This window comes from Sus scrofa, chromosome 14, assembly GCF_054392235.1.
Source record: "Sus scrofa isolate SSC_HxYL_T2T_F1_AM1 chromosome 14, Sscrofa_HxYL_maternal_Yorkshire_Landrace_v2.0, whole genome shotgun sequence".
Classification (NCBI taxonomy): Eukaryota; Metazoa; Chordata; class Mammalia; order Artiodactyla; family Suidae; genus Sus; species Sus scrofa.
The window spans coordinates 129777562-129797880 of NC_139396.1; the positions used below are offsets into that span (position 1 = coordinate 129777562).

A 20319-nucleotide genomic window follows, 5' to 3' on the forward strand; every position below is an offset into this window, starting at 1 on the left:
TTAGTGACGAGTTAACACTCATCCTTCTGAAACTTTTCCAAAAAACTGAGGAAGGAACATTCCCAAACTCATTCTATGAAGCTGCTATCACCCTGATACCCAAACCAGACAAAGATACCACCAAAAGAGAAAATTACAGGCCAGTATCACTGATGAACATAGATGCAAAAATCCTCAACAAAATACTAGCAAACTGAATCCAACAATACATTAAAAGAATCATACACCACGACCAAGAGGGATTTATTCTAGGGATGCAAGAATTTTTCAACAGTCACAAATCAGTCATGTGATACACCATTTTAACAAAGAATAAAACCCACATGATCATCTCAACAGAGGCAGAAAAAGCTTTGACAAAATCTAACAATCATTTATGATAAAAACCCTACAGAAAGTGGGCATAGAGGGAACCTATCTCAACCTAATAAAAGCTATATATGACAAACCTACAGCTAACATCATTCTCAATGGTGAAGAGCTGAAGGCATTTCCACTAAGATCAGGAACAAGAGAAGGATGTCCACTCTGATCACTTATTCAGCATAGTTTTGGAAATCCAAACCATGCCAATCAGAGAGGAAAAATAAAGAAAAGGAATCTAAATTGGAAAAGAAGAAGTAAAACTGTTGCTGTTTGTAGATAACAAGACACTATACATAGAAAATCCTAAAGATGTTTTCAGAAAACTATTAGAGCACATCAGTGAATTTGGTAAAGTTGCAGGGTACAAAACTAATACACAGAAATCTTTTGCATTCCTATACACTAACAATGAAAGAGCCAAAAGAAATTAAGGAAATAATCCCATTTACCATTGCATAAAAAAAAAAATTAAATACCTAGGAATAAACCTACGTAGAGACAAAAGACCTATATTCTGAGAATTATAAGATGCTGATGAAAGAAATCAAAGATGATACAAATATATTGAAAGATATACCATGCTTTGGGACTGGAAGAATCAATTTTGTCAAAATGACTATACTACCCAAGAAAATCTACAGATTCAACACAATTCCTATCAAATTACCAATGGTGTTTTTCACAGAACTAAAATTTCTATGGAAACACAAAAGACCTTGAATAGCCAAAGCAATCCTGAGAAAGAAAAATGGAGCTGGAGGCTCCCTGACTTCAAACTATACTACAAAGCTACAGTCATCAAAACTGTGATATTAGCACAAAAACAGAAACATAGATCAATGGAACAGGATAGAAAGCGCAGAAATAAATGCACACCTATGGTCAACTAATCTATGACAAAGGAGGCAAAAACATACAATGGGAAAAAGACAGTCTCTTCAATAAGTGCTGGGAAAACTGGACAGCTACATGTCCATAACACTCTCTAACACCATACACAAAAGTAAACTTAAAATGGATTAAGGACCTAAATGTAAGACTAGATACTACAGGACTCTTGGAGGGAAACATAGGTAGGACACTAATATAAATCACAGTAATATCTTTTCAGATCCTCCTCCTAGAATAATGAAAATAAAAACAAAAATTAAAAAATGGGACCTAGGAGTTCCCATCGTGGTGCAGTAGAAACGAATCTAAGAACTATGAAGTTGCAGGTTCAATCCCCAGCCTCACTCAGTGTGCTAAAGATCCCGAGTTGCTGTGAGCTGAGGTGTAGGTCGCAGACTAGGCTTGGATCCCATGTTGCTGTGGCTGTGGTATAGGCCGGCAGCTGTAGCTCTGATTAGACCCCTAGCCTGGAAACCTCCATATGCCGCAGGTGTGGCCCTCAAAAGACAAAAAGACCAAAAAAAAAAGGGACCTAATTACACTTAAAAGTTTCTGCACAGCAAAGGAAACTATAAACAAAATAAAAAGACAACCCACAGAATGGGAGAAAATATTTGTAAACCAAGTGACTGATGAGATTAATTTCCAAAATATACAAACAACTCATACAGCTCAGTATCAAAAAAACAAACAACCCAATCAAAAAATGGGCAGAAGATCTAAACAGACATTTCTCTAAAGAAGACATATAGATGGCCAAAAAACACATGAAAAGATGTTCAATATTGTTAATTATTAGAGAAACACAAATCAAAACGACTATGAGGTACCACCTTACACCAGCCAGAATGGCCATCATCAAAATGTCTACAAGCAATACATGCCAGAGAAGGTACGGAGAAAAGGGAACCTTACTACACTGTTGCTGGGAATATGAATCAGTACATCCACTATGGAAAACAGTACGGAGGTTCTTCAGAAAACTAAAAATAGAACTACCACATGATCTAGCAATCCCAGTCCTGGGCATCTATCTGGAGAAAACCATAATTTTAAAAGATACATGCTCCCCAATGTTCACTACAGCACTATTTACAAAAGCCAAGACATGGAAGCAAGCTAAATGTCCATCCACAGAGGAATGGATAAAGAAAATGTGGTACATATACACAATGGAATATTACTCGATTATCAAAGGAGTCAGGTGGGGGAGAAGAAGGGACTGAGGGTTTGGGACTGGCATATGCACACTGTAGTATATGAAATGACTGGCCAATGGAGACCTGCTGTATAGCACAGGGAACTCTATTCAATATTCTATGATAATCTATATAGGAAAAAGAATCTGAAAAAGAGTAGATGTGTGTATACGTATAAGTGAATCACTTTGTTGTATAGCAGAAATTATTACATTGTTAATTATACTTCAACAAAACTTTAAAAAATGAAAAAAAGTGGTTATCTGGTGGTGGGGGTGGGGTATACTAATCGAAAAAGGCACAAGGGAGCCTTCAGGGTGTTGGCAATGTTCCATATCTTGACGTGGTGGTTACATGCGTATGTGTGTATATATATGGACAAAATCATAGCATTGTTCACATAAGATTAGGATACTTTACTGTATGTATGTTATCAATATAATGGAGAAAAAGTAGGAAACCTGTCAATTTAAACCAAGATTTGTCATAGTTGGCGATTGAACCCCTTAAAGTCTATGCTCTTTCTACCCACTACATTGCTATGAGAATAACCCAGTCTCATCAGGAATCCCGTAACAGGATTCCTACTAGCAACCAACGAATCCTGGAATGTTGCTGCGAGTGGGCCTCAAGGAAAAAAAGAGAAGGATCCGGAGTCAGTCTAGCTCCAAACCTAAATTCTACCACAGACGGTGTGATTTTGGGTGACTTATTTTTCCTCCATTTACAAAATGGACCTAATAGTTAATGGTATTTTTTCATACAGCTGTTATAAGGACTAAATGAGATAGTGGATGAAAGTACCTTGCCCATAGTACTCAATAAAACTATCTAATTACCCTTCCCATAGTAGACGCTCAATAAAACTATCTAATATCTCCACTGGAAGATATTAGAAGAGATTGACACAATGGTTAAACAATCACCATAATCATAACAGTGATAACAGCATGACCTCATACTTGCAAGCTGCATGATGGTTTACGACAAACCTTCAGAAAATGTACTTTTTCTGACTTGGCCTAAATCACTGCCAGTAAATAGAACCCAGGCTTCACACTGCTACCTGTGACCTAAAGAATAAAGGGCTAAAAGTTGTTGTTGTAAGTCAATGATGCCAGGACACCAGCTGTATGAGAGAGGACTTCCTGAGCCACTCAAGGTCCATCTGGGCCAAGGCAGCCCTTGGAGTTTCCAAAGTCAGCAGGCACACAGGACCTGCTGCTGCTCCAATCCATCCTGTCTGTACAAGCAGCTTGACCTTATGTGGCATTCACTTTGCTTCAAACACCCAAAGGCCTGACCTGGTTCCTCTGGGCCTAACTTGGCTCATTCCCAGGGACCTACCAGCTGTACAGCCTCCTTGACTCCATGGATGGAGAGGGCCTCCTGTGTCAGGAGATGAAGAATCCGGTTGCTGTGTGAAGCCTCCTTCCCTCCTTTGAGTAACAAGCCATTACCACTTGCAATAGCCAAGGCTGCCACCTACAGATCAAAGAAGAGAGCAGTGAACCAAAACAAAAAGCAGTTAAGAGTAATGGTAACATTAGCACTCACTAAGCACATTCTCTGTGCCAAGCACTGTGTTAATCACTTTGTAAGGCCTCCTATATTTAATCTTCACAATATTCCAGTAAATTAAGTACCTATTTTACCCCTTGCTTTATGGTTTTTTGTTTTCTTTTGTTTTGTTTTTTGCTTTTTAGGGCTGCACCCAAGGCATATGGAGCTTCCCAGACTAAGGGTCAAATTGGAGCTGTAGCTGCTGGTGTACACAACAGCCACAGAAACATGGGATCCGAGCTGCATCTGCGACCTACAACCACAGCTCACAGCAACGCTGGATCCTTAACCCATTGAGACAGGCCAAGGATCGAACCCACAACCTTATGGATCCTAGTCAGGTTGGTTAACCACTGAGCCACGAAGGGAACTCCTCCCTTGCTTTATGAATAAGGACAATGATGCCCAGAGAAATTGGTGATTCCCCTGAATCACACAGCTTATAAATGGAAGGGCTGCGATCCTTAACTTCAGAGCCAAAGCACCAGATCTTAAGAACTATACTGTACAGCTTCCTTAGCACCATTACAGAGTAACCTGAGTTAAGTGGCTAGGGTCACATGGGTCCTTCACTCCTCTGGCCATAGTGGCCCCCTGACTCAGGCTGAGGCTGGACAGGATCTCTGGCCACATCCTACCCTGGCCCTGTCACTGTTTTAGAGCTCCAATGCCTAGTGTGAAACCTGGAAGGACCAGAGCTGCCAGCCCCTGGACAGCTGTGGCAGAGACCGCTGGGAAGAAGCACAAACCTGTCTTGGGAGGAAGGAGCAGATCACCCAGGAGGAGGGTTAGTTGCCCTCTTACAGCAAAGAATCATGACACTGGCCTGATCATCCAAGGCCTGAAGATGAACTTTCTAAATGCTCTTGGGATGAACAAAAATCTTTTTGTAACACAACCAAAGAAACTTTTTACTAAAAAAACTTGCTTGAAAATGTTAATCTCCAGATTAATAGTTCTCAATCCTTCATTTCTGTTGCTCATGAGCCCCTTGCAAAAATTATGTAAAGGTTTCCCAGATAAATGCACAAACACACAGCATTCTGCACATAACTTTTAGGATTCATGGATTCTGTGATGCCATCCAAGGTTAAGATCCCAGGTGAGAAACCTCGGCTGTAATGGCCTAAAAAAGAAACTTTTTTCCTTGTGAACTATTTGCTAGTATGGATGAAAGGTAGCAGAGAAATTTCACAGACACAGCCTGAAGAGAGACTCAGGAGCCACTTCTACCAGATGAGAGGAGTTGTACAGTATCTCTGAGGCTTCTCTGAGACAAATATGTGGCCAGAAGGAGGCAGTGTGACAGCACTATCCAGGGGCTGAGGACAGACCCCAATAGTATGGGAGTCCCTTGGTGGACCAGCTGGTCTTAGGTCATGTCAGGCAGTAGCCTCCACGAAGCATATGAAACTCCCATTGTCACCCATGCCCTAAAGAGGTACTGGTTTTCAGTTTGTTTTAAAACAGGGAATCTCTCTTTGAGACTTTGGGGCTAGTGCAAAGAAAGAGCTGCTATCATCCTAATGGACAGTCCAGCAGAGAACCGGTTCCAGATTCCCAGAAGAGAGTTTAGGGCAATGAGCAAGGTAACCTCTAACGGCACCTTATATTTCACAGCAGGGCTGCCTGGCAAGCCGTTTGCCACATGGTTTCTTCACATTAGCCTGTGATTTGTTAGATTCCTTAAAGGGAGTTGCACACTAGTTTCCATCAATTAATAAAAGTTCTTTTTCCTAAGAGATGTACCTACAAGAAGCCATCTGTGACACTGATAATAAATGTGTCTTTTTCACATGGATGAAGCCAGCTGTTAGATGAATGAGCCTATAGTAGGCTAGCGGGGACCCAGTGGCCAGGGAACAAAGTGCTCCAGCGAGCGAGGACATACGGAAATGTGCTCCTGCATCATGACACAGGAGGTTCATCTGGGCTCAAGGCCCAGCCCCATCCTTACAAATGTCACAGGAATATTAACTTCAGTAAGCTTCAGTTTCTTCAACTGTAAAATGGACACATGAATTACCTACTTTAGAATTATTGGAAGAATAAAAAACATAAAATGCCTTGAGAGCAACCTGAGAATAAAGTCTCAAAAATTATATCTGGGGAGGAAAGGGAGGGAAGGAGGCAGGGAGAGAGGATGGAAGGGAAAGAAGAAAGAAAGATATCTTTGGGTGGTTTATCTCGAGTCCTGAAAAGATGCACTTCCTCCAATTCCCCCAGCCCAATGGCAGGAGTTAGTCACACACCTGAGGTAGGCAGTCAGGGCGAGACTCAAAGATGACCAGTAACACTCCAATTGGGACAGTCACTTGTTCTAGTTCCAAGTTTTTGGCAATTCGGGTCCGGCGCAAAACCCGCCCCACGCTGTCCTGTGAGGAGGCTGCAATCTGCCGCAGACCGATGGCCAGGCTGTTCAGTTTAGACGTGGATAGGCTCAAACGTTTCAGCAGAGGAGCTGCAAGTCTTCCTGAAGAGGCAGGAAGGATACATGATGAAGCAGGAAATCTGGGCAGGCTACGGCTGTTTTATTGAACATGCGGCACAGTGTCAGGAACAGACACAGAACTTAGGGAGTCTTGGGGAGACAATAATCCATTCATATCGCCTTTCTGAGAAAGGGCAGTTTGGCAGCAGACATCATCATGTGAAGGTGTGGACACCCACACCCTTTATGCCAGTAATTTCAGTTTCAGAAACTTACCATTTGCATGAGCAAACTTACATGTAGTAGATACTCAGCATGGCATTTTTATAAAAGTGGGAAACTGCATTCTACCTATAGATTCAGACAATGGGCAACAATGCAGTTATTATAAATAAATATCTATATTTACCAATATGAAAAGCGGTCCAGGATATAGTTTGTGAACAAGGCGAAACTATAAAAGTAGGAATGCCATGATCCCATCTCACACTGTGAATACATGAGCACAGGGAGATACCAGAAAACATCAGAAACAGTGACGATCTCTGCCTACCTTTCTGAGTTATTTTAACTTTTTATAATGAGTGAATTACTTTTATAATTGGAAGCAATAAAGATGTTTTCTTTTTAAATAAAAACAGAGAATTACGGCAGGTTTACATATAGAATTTTTCTTAAAATTTAACTGTGTATGCATGGTATGATTATCTCTCTCTCTACAAACGCACACACTCATATATACACCTGTACAGGTAGATACACTCAGGAAAATCATTTGGAATCACACATCACAAATCATAACTAAGGTTCATGTTGAATGAGATTATGAAAAATTTCCCCTTCTTTTTTATAGTCATAACCACCATGATAAAATAATAAAAAGATTTCTACTTTGGAGGGGAGGAACCAACCCTATATTAGGAAAAATATACACAATCATTTTCTCAACAAATTATATCAGGAGTTCCTGTTGTGGCACAGTGGAAACGAATCCGACTAGGAACCATGAGGTTTCAGGTTAGATCCCTGGCCTCGCTCAGTGGGTTAAGGATCCAGCGATGCCATAAGCTATGGTGTAGGTTGCAGATGCAGTTTGTATTTAGCATTGCTGTGGCTGTGGTGTAGGCCGGTCCCTGTAGCTCTATCTAGATCCCTAGCCTGGGAACCTCTGTATGCCATGGGTGCAGCCCTAAAAAGACAAAAGACCAAAAAAAAAAAATATATATATATATATATATACACACAGATAGATATAGATACATATCAATTTAACTGATTTTCTCCACTTCTCCCATGCGCTAAAAATAAAATTTTAATTATAGTGCATGTTTAATGTTATACTCTGGTTTTTTACCTCCTAATGCATGCAAATCTTCCATGTTGCAAAAATTATTTTAAGTACTATTAAATATTCCATTGAGTTGATAAAGTTTAATGAACATGACCGCACTTATGTTAATCAGACACTCAGGTTGTTTCTAGTTTTCAATAGGATAATCTTGCTCAAAGAATCTTTACATACAGAGCTGTTTTCTCCTCTTGCAATCTTTTCTTGGTATAGATTTCCTGAAATGGGCTCATGGAATCAAAGGCAATTACCATGCTCATGTATACTCAAGACTTTGTTCTAGAGCCATGTGTGTCCTCATGGATTCCCAGAGAGAGGTAACTGGGATCAGAGGTCAGAGTTCTGGCAATAACTAGGTGTGTGACCTTAAGCAACAGCTTTAACACCTGTGGGTCTTAATTCTTTTACTTTAGTGAACTGGAAAAGATGTCAATAAAGATTTCTTCCATTTCTGAAAATTTATTTTGTGGCTTTTCAGTACTGCGAAAATTCAAAAGATCAAATGCAAAGTCTAAAGGAAGTTCCAAGGCAATGTCTCAAAAACGTTTTCAGGAAAGAAAATGATGTTGATAAGCCATGGAAGGTTTCTTTAAAGGGAAAACCACTAATCTAGATGTTTAATTTGGGGCACATTTATTTAAGAAAAAAGGAAATGTAAAAAATCCCCATAAAATCAACCCCTATTATTTTAGGGTGGAAAAGACAGAGAACTAAGGAAAAGGAGAGAAAGCATGAGGGCCCACCTGATTCCCTTGGTACTTAGTTGTTAGCAATGTGAGCTGGGCCATCTCACTGACTCTAGCTCAAGGGCATTTCTGGAGGGCAGACTACATACTGCTTAAGGAACTAAAAGATAAACTATCTTTCATTACAGGATGCAAAACTATCTCTGCAACTATTTTATACGCACTGTCCAGGCTGTATGGTTTTAGGCACATAACAATTTCTCGGTGCTTCAGTTTTTTCCCTCTAAAAAATAGAGATAATAAAATGGTAGCTACCACATAGGTACCATGTTGTAAAGATAAAATGAGATCTTGCCTGTTAATCCCTTAACACAATGCCCAGCAACAATGAAGGCCTCAGTAAATGTTAGCTGCTATTAGCTGCATATCTGAAATAGTGAAGTCCTCAATCTTTATTTTTTGTCTTGAAATTAACACAGTAGCCAGAGATTGTGACCTAGAGGGAACGGAAAAAGCCCCTCTGGGCTTGTACTAGAATATCTGGGAAAGGGGTGGAGGCAGTATGTATAGTTTAAAAAATCCCAAAGAATATCAGCTACCAACCTTCAATAAAAATGATGCATAATATATAATTTCTCCTATAACAATCCTGACTTCAGGCAGATGATGATAGAAGAATTACTAGTAAGAGGAGTTCCCGTTGTGGCTCAGTGGTTAACAAACCCAACTAGCATCCATGAGGATGTGGGTTTGATCCCTGTCCTCGCTTAGTGGGTTAAGGATCCGGTGTTGCCAAGAGCTGTGGTGTAGGTTGCAGACTCAGCTTGGATCCCATGTTGCTATGGCTGTAGCATAGGCTGGTGGCTACAGCCCCAATTCAACCCCTAGCCTGGGAACCTCCATATGCCTCAGGTGTGGCCCTAAAAAGACCAAAAAAAAAGAAAAAGTATTACTGGTACAACACAGAACAAAAACCAAAACAAACTCCTCCACAACACTGACTAAACTGCCTGGTCTTTACCCTCTGCCTCCTCCATGTCCTTTTTGTTGGCTAACAGGATCTCATCTCGCTGGTCCGTCAACAAATCAGCCAGATGATAGATAATCTCTGCTCTCTAGGAAAAAAGGGGAAAACATTAAAACAAATAAGCAAACATGTTAACCCATGACGAGTGCACACCACACTTTTAAACCTACTCTTCTGAGTGGGCCAGGCCTTGCTCCTAAATCCAAGGTCACCAATGACTGCAATCCCTTTACTTCAGTCATTCATTTCCCACCAGTGCTCCTCTCATTTTTCCTTCCTCTTTCACTACCATCTCCCCTGTTTCTCCTTACTTCACTTCCTCTATTACCACTCTTGATGCTGATGATTAGTAAATCTTAATCTTGTAGCGGGGAGAGGGCATGATGAATTATTCAATTTGCTCATGAGACAGGGGCCAGCACTTTGAATCAGTATACTATACACATCTCCACCTATTTAATAGCACTAGCCGTATAGCTGATTTCTCAGGTAAGTTTCTGTATCTAGCTTTTCTTTTTTGGCCAGTATACATTAAATGAATTCAGTCAAAGGGGAAAAACCCTGTCCTGGATGGTGGAGGATACCTCAACCTGTACCCATCTAGATTAGGAAATGTGGCAAATTAGAGTAGTAATTACTGAAGGAGTAAAAGAAGCTAGGTCCTCCTGGGCTTCTCCTTCTCTCCTTGTAGTTATTTTAAATTTACTCTTTCCTTCTCAGGCCAAAGTACTCCCCAGAAGAAATTTATATACATCACTTTCAAATCCAGCCCTAACACCATGACCCTTAGGAAGCAGCCCCCTGCTTCCCCTCAACCTCTTTGAATTCACTGTGTCTGCCACTTCAACTGACTGATTCACTGTGATCAGGGCAGGGCTATGACTACAGCTGATAGGTAAGCTAGGTGACTTGGACAGCTTCGGGTAAGTAACTTCCCTACACTTCTACGCCCACTATGTGGCAGGATCTGGGAGCCTCTTTGGTTTCATGATTTTCATGTTGCTTTCTATTAACATCATAGGGATGCAAAGCTACCTTAGGCCTCAGCTTATAAAAGACAAAAGGGAAAGTGAAATTTAGAACAAGAAAAAAGGCAGAGCAAATATGAATCAGGCTTGTAACTCGGATCTAACTCTGTGGGATCTGAGGAATAAATGGGGAAACAGCAGGCTTAACTGAGCATTAAACCTCACAGTCTGACTCACTCTGAAAACTATGACCTAGGGTTATTACCTGCTCAGGTTCCAAAGTGGCCAACATCCTTCCTCCTGATCGAGCCATTTCCCCTTGCTGTTCCACGGTAGGGCCTGCAAGAACATTTGTCAACATCAGCTTAAGGTCAGCTTACGCCCCCTCACTATCCGCTCGTGCACGGGCTCCTTGCAGGTACAGAGCACAAGCGCAGGGTCTTGGTGTTCCTGTTTCACATCCAGAGATCACTCTGAACAATAGAATGGCAGAACAGCATACCGATTAACTCAGACAAAAAAACGAGAACCTGCCTGCATCTTCGGGGCGGACAATATGTTTTCTGGAGTTCTTGGCTTATACTTCCTAATGTGTTTGCATTTCCTGTTTCTTTCTTTTGCTTTTTAGGGCTGCACCCTCGGCATATGGAGGTTCCCAGGCTATGGGTCAAATCAGAGCTGTAGCTGCCGGCCTATGCCACAGCAATGTGGATCCAAGCTGTGTCTGCAACCTAAGTGATGGCTCAGGGCAACACAGGATCCTCAACCCACTGAGCAAGGACAGGGATCGAACCCGTGTCCTCATGGATACTAGTCAGGTTCTTAACCCACTGAGCCACAACGGGAACTCCTAATGTGTTTGCATTTCTGAATGTAGATTATAAAGCAATTCTATCTTTGTACACACCTGGAAGAGCAAATACCATATCTTACGCATCTTTGCATCTGTAAGTGTTCATTAGTACCTGGCATCCAGCATGGGCCTAGCAAACATTTCTTGAGAAAAATGGATGTTTATACTTTAACTTAGTGATTTTAGAGAGAATAGGAGGCCTAGTTATGCAGGTTAGATGAATTTTACAAAAGCAAAGTAGAATCCAATTTTGCAAGTAGTGTCCAGAACAATAGCATATTTTATACCATCAGCACATTAATTTTGTGAGTTACTCCCAGAGGGAAAGCTCCCTCTTCAGCCCCATCTAGGCCACCACAGAGTCACTAGCTACCATCCACAGACCATGGGATTCTATGAAGAACTGCTTACCTGCAGGCTTTACTTCAGAAAAGAAGGTGCCAACCTTCTTTCCCTCCACGATGTCTGTGATGACGTGCCCAGACACCTTTGGGTGGGTCCCATTGGCAATGACCACAGACGTGCCACCTTGCAAAGCCCAGAGGGCTGCTTTCACCTAGGGAGAGATCAGATCCATGGATGAAATTCAGACCTTGGCAAGATCTAGTCACCTGCACTTCAAACATGCTAAAACATAGACAATACAATGGGATATTGAGCAATTTAAGTACCCGCAGGAATATTTTCAATAGCTCAGGAGCTCTGAAGACTTGCTCAGCCTACACACTCTTCCCAGCCCAACTCTGGCATGTGTTGTCTAAAGATGAACCAACCTGTCCTCTGTGTTCCCCATGTTTTCTCTAAGACTCTCTAGTACTGGGACACATGACTTTTGCATTTGACTAACTGTGCCTCAACTTAGTGTCCAGCCTGCTGTTTGATCAGAATCTGACCCTGAGTGTTCTGAGCTTTTGTAAGCGGACTTCATATGCTCATCTCTGCCACTGCTACACATGATGCTGCGCCTGAAGGGCATAACTTCTAAGAACAATTAACGGGAGAGAATTTTTTGAAAGATTTCCTCAAGAAATATTTGAGCTCTAATATTAACACTTAGGACTTAAGAAGTATGCAAAATATATAGACCTTGCCCTTGAGGAATTTATAATATGAACATATTCTTTATATATTATTAATAAAAATACAAAGACATGACTAAATGTAGGTACACAACGCACATGAAATCTGTATTTAGATACATGCATCTTTAAGTATGTATGTGCGTCAGCCCTCAAACAATTACAAAAGTAAGAAGGATAAAATTGTAACTGTTAGTTATAGGCAGTAAAGGCACCGGATTCTTACCTTGGCTTCCATGCCACCCATTCCCACTCTGGACTTGGTTCCAAATGTTACAGACTGCTGATCTCCAGGATAAAATATATCAATGAGCTTTGCATCATCTGACCCTGGGGGGCTGTCAAAGAGGCCTAAAAAGTAGATACAAGTTGGTAATGCTGTTTAACAGAAGTGAGTATCCCACATGACAGACCTCCCTGGGGACCTGCCAACCACTCTGTACTTGCCTCATCCAAATATATCCTACTATTCCACCAGCACCAACCAGAAAAGAAGTCAGGGGATTTGTGGAGTCTGCTCACACTAAAAACAACTCCAGGTGGATGCACCTTACATACTTTTATTACCTTGCCTAATGAACAAATGATTGACAGAATCAGGGCATGGCCATACCCTTGGTACTAAATTTACCGATCCTGCCTGTAGTCTAAAGGGAAGCTGTCCTCCCCTTTGCTATTGCTACTTATAATGCTTGAACCTTAAGGAAGCAACTGAAAAAGATGAGTGGCTTTTGCAGAAATAGTGCAGCTGCCATATACTGTTTAATGTGAGGGTTTCCAAGGGCATGAAATATGAAAGAGATTCTCGTGAGCTCTCACAGTACCCTTTGAAACAGTCACATTATACTCCCCGCATTATGGGTAAGGCTTTGTGACTTGTTAGGCCAAGTCAGCAGAAGAGCACATGACTCTTGGCATTCAGTCTGGATTTGTCACCACAAAGCCTATGTTCCCTTTATAACTGAGTAGAATGACGTAAGTGTTACATGAAGTGTTACATGTGTATCATTCAAAATTAAAAATTCTCAATTTCACTTTGAAAAAGAGTGGTCTGAGCCTTGGAAGGGGAAGGAGAAAATGGAGTCACATCAGCGTCTAATGGAGACACAGGGAGGAACTGCTGCGGGTCGGGGACTGGCTGAAGGATATTTAGGCAGTGATGTTTTTGATTTCAAGTTACTGCTTTTCCTGTGTTAAAATACACTCCACTGCCCCATTATTCCAAATCTTTAACACAACCTTGTCAAGAGCATCCTCTCTAGGAGGGTAACGGAATCAGAGCAGTGAGGACATAGTGTCCAAGGCACAACAAGCAGTGCAAACCACAAGCAGCAATTGCATGGAGCAATTGCATATCCTTCTTACTTTCACAACCCCTGTTCACCTCAACTCAGAACCCCACAGCTCGTGGGGTTGACAGCTGGGGTGAACTGTGCCATGATATTGTTAGTATGAGCAAGGTTGGACAATTCTAAGCCAAACCTTCTCCAGAGACTCAGAGGAGTTCCTAGTATTCTGATATTCTGCCTACTCTTCTTTTTCTTTACAGCAGCATCTGAAACTCACCAAGAGCACATATAAAATTCTGATATTGTTCTGGAGTTCCCACTATGGCAGTGGATTAAGGATCCAGTGTTGCTGCAGCTGTGGCATAGGTCACAGCGGCATTTTGGATTTGATCACTTCCCCAGGAACGTCCATATGCCATGGGTGCAGCAAAAAAATAAAATAAAATCTGGTGATGTTCTAAAAATCAATATTCAGTAGATAACTAACCAGAGTTAAGAGCACAAGTCTGCCAAAGACCAGTTTTGGTGTCTGAAGCTACCTTATATGGAAGTTCCTAGGAGTCAAACTGGAGCTGCAGCTGTTGGCTTATGCCACAGCCACAGCAAAGGTAGGATCTGAGCCGTGTCTGCAACCTACACCATAACTCACAGTGACTCCAGATCCTTAACCCACTGAGCGGCGCCAGGGATCGAGCCTGAATCCTCATGGATACTAGCCGGATTCATTACTGCTGAGCCACAACAGGAACCCCCATATTGGGTTTTATGTATTGATCTCTCAAACTCATAACCTTTGCTATGCTAGATAGTACAGGTGAAAGGAAGAGTACATTTTTTAACCAAAAAGATTTAGATTTGAAACCAGCCTCTGCCAAGTACTAGCTATGTGACTCTGAATATACCATTTAACTAATGTGAACTTGATTTTTAATTTCTTTTTTTTTTTTTTTTTTTGTCTTTTTGTCTTTTGTCTTTTGTTGTTGTTGTTGCTATTTCTTGGGCTGCTCCCACAGCACATGGAGGTTCCCAGGCTAGGAGTTGAATTGGAGCTGTAGCCACCGGCCTACACCAGAGCCACGGCAACGCGGGATCCGAGCCGCGTCTGCAACCTACACCACAGCTCACGGCAACGCCGGATCCTTAACCCACTGAGCAAGGGCAGGGACCGAACCCGCAACCCCATGGTTCCTAGTCGGATTCGCCAACCACTGCGCCACGACGGGAACTCCTCGATTTTTAATTTCTTCATCTGAATAATGGACTAACCTAGCTACTTTGCAGAGTTGCTATAAGGACTGAATAAACTGACATTTATAAAAGCATCTAGCACAGTATGTGAACACAGAAGTTTAATAAAAATCTGGTAATTAACTGAAATGCCTTCTTTTCCAGAAAGGCTTATTCTTACCCAAACTTAGCTGTTCCTACTCTGAGATTTCAAATTTATCATGAATAAACATGGTACCAAGACTTCTTACAGGTAAAGATACTGACATATAAGTATGATATCTCTGACTTTCCACATGGGCAGAAGACAGATCAATTCACCTGTACCCTCCCCTGCCTCCACCAGGCAGCCCCTGCCCCTCCCCACTGCTGTCAGAGTATAAAACTGGAGAACAAGTCCTGCCACATTAACTTGCCTTGGTTGTGGGTAGGGAACAAAACCGTTTTTCTAACCTCCTGGGAATGTAATGGAGGACTTTGGAGATCCTATAAGTTTGGCTTATTTTAGACACAGCTACCATATTCCTTATGGGTCAGAATGTAAAATGGGAATAGCTCAACAAAGTGAGAAGAGTAAATGCAGAGCCTAGTTGGAGCCAAGAGGGGCCCCTCCACGAGGAAGAGGAAAGCAGAGAGGAATAAGAGGAGCAAAGAACACGGCAGTCATGCAGCCTGGATTTTCTGCAGTGGCTCCAATTAAAATAATCTGTCTCGTGATTTACAATAAAAATGGAAAGTGATCAAGAACACAGTGAGATTATCACTTTACACTCACTAGAATGGCTAAAATCAAAAAGGGAGACACCAAGAGGGAAGTGCTGGATAAGATGTGGAGAAACTGGAACCCTCATACACCACCAGGCAAATGTAAAATGGGCAGCTGCTTGGGAGAGCAGTCTGCTTCTTCAAAAGGCTACACATGTGATCCAGCAATTCAACTCCTAAGTAAAAGCAAAAGCATGTCCACAACAAAACTTGTGCACGAATGTTCAAAGCAGCATTAGTCATAACAGCTTAAATGTCTATCAGCTGATGAGTGGGTAAATAAAATCTAGTATATCTATATAGAGAATATTACTTGGCAATAAAAATTATGAAGTACTGATATGTACTATTAATATCAGTGAACCTTGAAAACATTATGTTAAGTGAAAGAAGTCAGTCATGCAGGATCACATATTGTACAATTACATTTATATCAGATGTAATAAGAACAGGCAAATCAATAGTGAAGGTAGATAAAGAAGTTCCCAAGGGCTAGAGAGTTTCAGGGGACGTGAGTGACTGCAAATGGATATGGGGTTTCTTGTTGGGGTGATTAAAAAAATGTTCTAAATTGTGGTAAGGGTTGAACAATTGTATGAATGTACTAAAAATCAGTGAACTGTACATTTAAATAGATGAACTCTATGTTATGTAAATTATACCTTTATAAAGCTGTTATAAAAAACAAAACTAAAGTGCCTGGAAATAACAACATTTCAGCATTCCAATGACATCTCCCAGACTCCCCCACCTTCTTTACAATCATAAAACCCTTTTCAGACCATATGGCGCAGAAAATAATGGTCTATGGTAAAAAAAAAAAAAAAAAAAAAATCAGAAACACTCCAACAAACAGAGAAACTCATATGCTCACACATACAGTTGTGATAAAAAGAAAAGGCATTATTTATACCTTCGACATCTGAAAGAACAATCAAAAGGTCAGTTTTCATTTCCACGGCTAGACGGGCAGCCAGGCTATCATTATCCTTAACACTAATAACCTAAAATGCAATTAGAAGTTGAGAGTCAGAGAGCTATACAGTTCAAAAAGAACTCCATAGAAGTACTCAGCTAGGCTCTGGCAGGCAAAATTAGCGACACAGAGTACATGCATGACAGCTCTTGCAGGCCCCTCTAGTCTTCAAGACACCATGCCTACTGGCAACCCCCCTTCCATCCACTGACACACACAAGCCATGCTCACAGCACCACCTTAAATCACTATTGCACCTCATCTGGTTGAATGAAACCCCCTGACTTCAGAAGAGCTTATGCAGCCGCTGCTCCGGGACGCCAGCTTCTCTCCCATTTCTCCGTCTTGTTTATGCGCAACGTCCAGTGTTAGTACATGCAGCATAGCGTGCCATTAGTGTCTACAGCATGCTCAACCCTCAGGAATACTTTACCCACATTTACCCCCTGGAGATCACTATTGGGCTCTGCTGGGGGGACGACAGCATCATTTGTGTTGACGATGGGGACAATGTTCATTCGGAGGAGCTCATGAAGTGTCCCATTGAGGTTCCGGCGCTTCTGCTCATCGTGGAAATCCAAATTGGTCACCAAAATCTAAATGAATTAAAAAGATTGAAAATGCAGGAGAGAGGATAATGATGAAATTCCCAGGAACAGCATCTAAAGGGTGCTATGAGTAAAAGAGTTAAACTTCAGGCTTCTAGAATACCATATAGATCAGAATGGAATACACATCTTTGTGGGCTTTTTTTGGACTTTTTTTTTTGGTGTGTGTGTTGGGGGCACACCTGCAGCACATGGAAGTTCCCAGGCTAGGGGTCAAATCAGAGTTGCAGCTGCTGGTCTACGCCACAGCAATAGTAATGCGGGATCCTTAACCCACTGAGCAAGGCCAGGGATCGAACCCGCATCCTCATGGATACTAGTCGGGTTCTTAACCCACTAAGTCACAACACGAATTCCAGGAAAGATATCTTTGGATATTTATCTAATTCTTTTGTAGGATGGGAAAAAAGTTAAAATCACTTGGAAGATTTATTTTAGGGTGCTAAAGACCTGAAAAAGTACTTTAACCAGAGAGCTACCAAATAACATCCATTTACAAAATTAAGAAAATGGGAGTTCCGGAGTTCCCATCGTGGCGCAGTGGTTAATGAATCTGACTGAGAACCATGAGGTTGTGGGTTTGGTCCCTGCCCTTGCTCAGTGGGTTAAGGACCCGGTGTTGATGTGAGCTGTGGTGTAGGTTGCAGACGCGGCTCGGATCCCGAGTTGCTGTGGCTCTGGCATAGGCCGGTGGCTACAGCTCCGACTGGACCCCTAGCCTGGGAACCTCATTAGGCTGAGGGAGCGGCCCAAGAAATAGCAAAAAGACAAAAAAAAAAAAATGGGAGTTCCCGTTGTGGTGCAGTGGAAATGAATCTGACTAGGAACCATGAGGTTTCGGGTTCGATCCTTGGCCTTGCTCAGTGGGTTAAGGATCTGGCATTGCTGTGAGCTGTGGTATAGGCTGCAAATGTGGCTTGGATCCTGCAATGCTGTGGCTGTGGCATAGGCCAGCAGCTGTAGCTCTGACTGGATCCATAGCCTGGGAACCTCCATATGCTGCAGGTACGGCCCTAAAAAGTAAAAATAAATAAATCAATAAAAATAAAAAATAAACCTTAAAAAAATTTAAGAAAATGAATGTATATACTTTAGAGGGTATTAGGGAGAGTAACCACTGCTATGAATTTCTAAAATATCTTTATATTCCAGTATCTGACTCAAACTTTGGCCATACACAGTAAGTGCTGAAATGTGGTGAGCAAGTGAATGAATGGCTACTCTGCTTGCAAAGTGGATTAAACAAAATGGAATAGGGCTGAGTTGTCCTTATTCTCATAAAAATGTTGGTGGAGTGGGGTAGATCACGACTGCCTTTTAGTGCTACAGGAAACAGACCTAGATCAAAGGTGAACATATAAATTCTGGTCCTGGTGGTGAAAGGTCAAACAATAAAAGTAAGCACGTGTGTGTGGAGAGGCAAGCAGGAGATACAAAGGTCCAGTGAAAAGACCTGTTGCTCAAACAGTTTAACAAATAAGAAGCAAGAGACAAAAGACCAGAGAGACAAAAGTATGTGTTAGGAGAAGGGCAATCTCTTAGGATGCAAGTCAATTTCATTTCTCTGAAGAAAAAAATAAACTGTTGTCCTTGTTTAAGTCTTTAATCTGACAAACAACTTATGGGAGATTTTCAAAAGCCCCTGATAATAGCCTTCAAAACAGGATTACAGAAGAAACTAAGGAACCAGAGGATGAAGTACAAAGGGCAAAAACCTCCTATAGATCAGATCATAGGGAATGCAAAGGTGTGACAGAGAAGGGGCCCGAGGATGGATGTGTGCTGGAAACTGGAGGCACAGAGTTCTTTCACATCAATATTAGTAAAAAAAAAAAAACAAAAAACAAAGCTAATGCACAATATTACTAACGATACTTTCACTAAAACAAACTAAAAACCTCAAAAAGAATCATACTTGAGAAAAAAATAAAACGAAAGTATAGCTTCTAGACCTAAGTTTCTTCACCTAGCTCCAGGCACCTAAAAAAAAAAAAAAAAAAAAAAAATTTAAAGACCAAAATTGCCACAGAACTGTGGAGAAAAGAACTGAGAATACAATGACAGAAACTGAGGTTTCCAGTGCATTTGCGTAACAGAAAAAAAAAAATCTAAAATTACAGTGAGTGGGGTTTCAGCCACAGGCCAACAGGTGGGCAAGTCCATGCCTGTTTCAGCTCCCTTGCTCAAGGACACTCTGGTACAATACCAGAACACCACTGTGGATAACGACTGTGAAAATGATGGACAAACAGAAGTGATAGGAAACACAAGAGCCAAATCTAATAGGATGTATATGTAAAATCATCTGTATATAATAATATCTGTGTAAATAGTAGGATCAGAGGCAGCAAAGGAATTTGAAAATAACTTGGGGAGCTCTATTTTTTTTTTAAAGAAATAATGTAGAAAGAATGTTCTAGAATATTTAGGGGGTAACCACTAAAATTTTTTAAGTTCCGTGAGGACTGGAACATGGCTGATTCGTTCACCAAAGTACCCTCAATGTGTAACAGACTCCTTGGTACACCACAGGTGCTCAACAAACATTTGCTATATGAATTAAAACCACCACCATTTCCCTTTAATGCTTAGTAGATATCCATCATATGAGACAACATGGTGCAAAGAGAAACAAGCCCCCTGAAGTCACGGAAGCCAATCAAATGAAGACATCTAAAAACCTTTTTATTTTTAGGAGAAGCATCAGTACTTGTAGTAGTCCTAAGAGTTATTAGCATAATAACAAGAGCTAATACTGAGAGAGTACTGTGTACCCTACACTGTATCAAATGCTTTTCATATATTTTCTCATTGAACTCTCAAAAACTCTCTGTGGTAGGCACTGATAATATCCCCATTTTTCAGATGAGGAAATGGAGCCATAAAAGGTTAGACTTAAAGACTTTCTCCAGATCTCCCAACTAGCAAGTGGTGAAGCTGAGACTGTATCCTGCCAGTCTGGCTCCAGATTCCTGCTCATAATCACCTTGCTCCACCGGAATTACCCTCATAGGTCCCACAGCCTCTGGGAAGGTCAGCCTCT

At 41.4% G+C, this 20319-nt stretch overlaps 1 protein-coding gene across 2 annotated transcripts in view; it reads right to left on the minus strand.

Annotated features, from left to right (window-relative positions):
- Positions 1-20319, minus strand: part of ALDH18A1 (aldehyde dehydrogenase 18 family member A1) — a 47201-nt gene that overhangs the window by 12521 nt on the left and 14361 nt on the right. Inside the window, exons 6-13 of one of the 2 annotated variants that reach the window (XM_005671336.4) lie at positions 17112-17264; positions 16606-16696; positions 12638-12762; positions 11744-11888; positions 10745-10818; positions 9506-9599; positions 6272-6492; positions 3804-3941 (exon numbers count right to left, since the gene is read on the minus strand). In XM_005671336.4, coding sequence (XP_005671393.1) covers positions 3804-3941; positions 6272-6492; positions 9506-9599; positions 10745-10818; positions 11744-11888; positions 12638-12762; positions 16606-16696; positions 17112-17264 — 1041 coding nt within the window. Of the gene's footprint in view, positions 1-3803; positions 3942-6271; positions 6493-9505; positions 9600-10744; positions 10819-11743; positions 11889-12637; positions 12763-16605; positions 16697-17105; positions 17265-20319 lie in introns of both variants that reach the window. The other variant, XM_001927529.7, reaches the window with a different exon arrangement.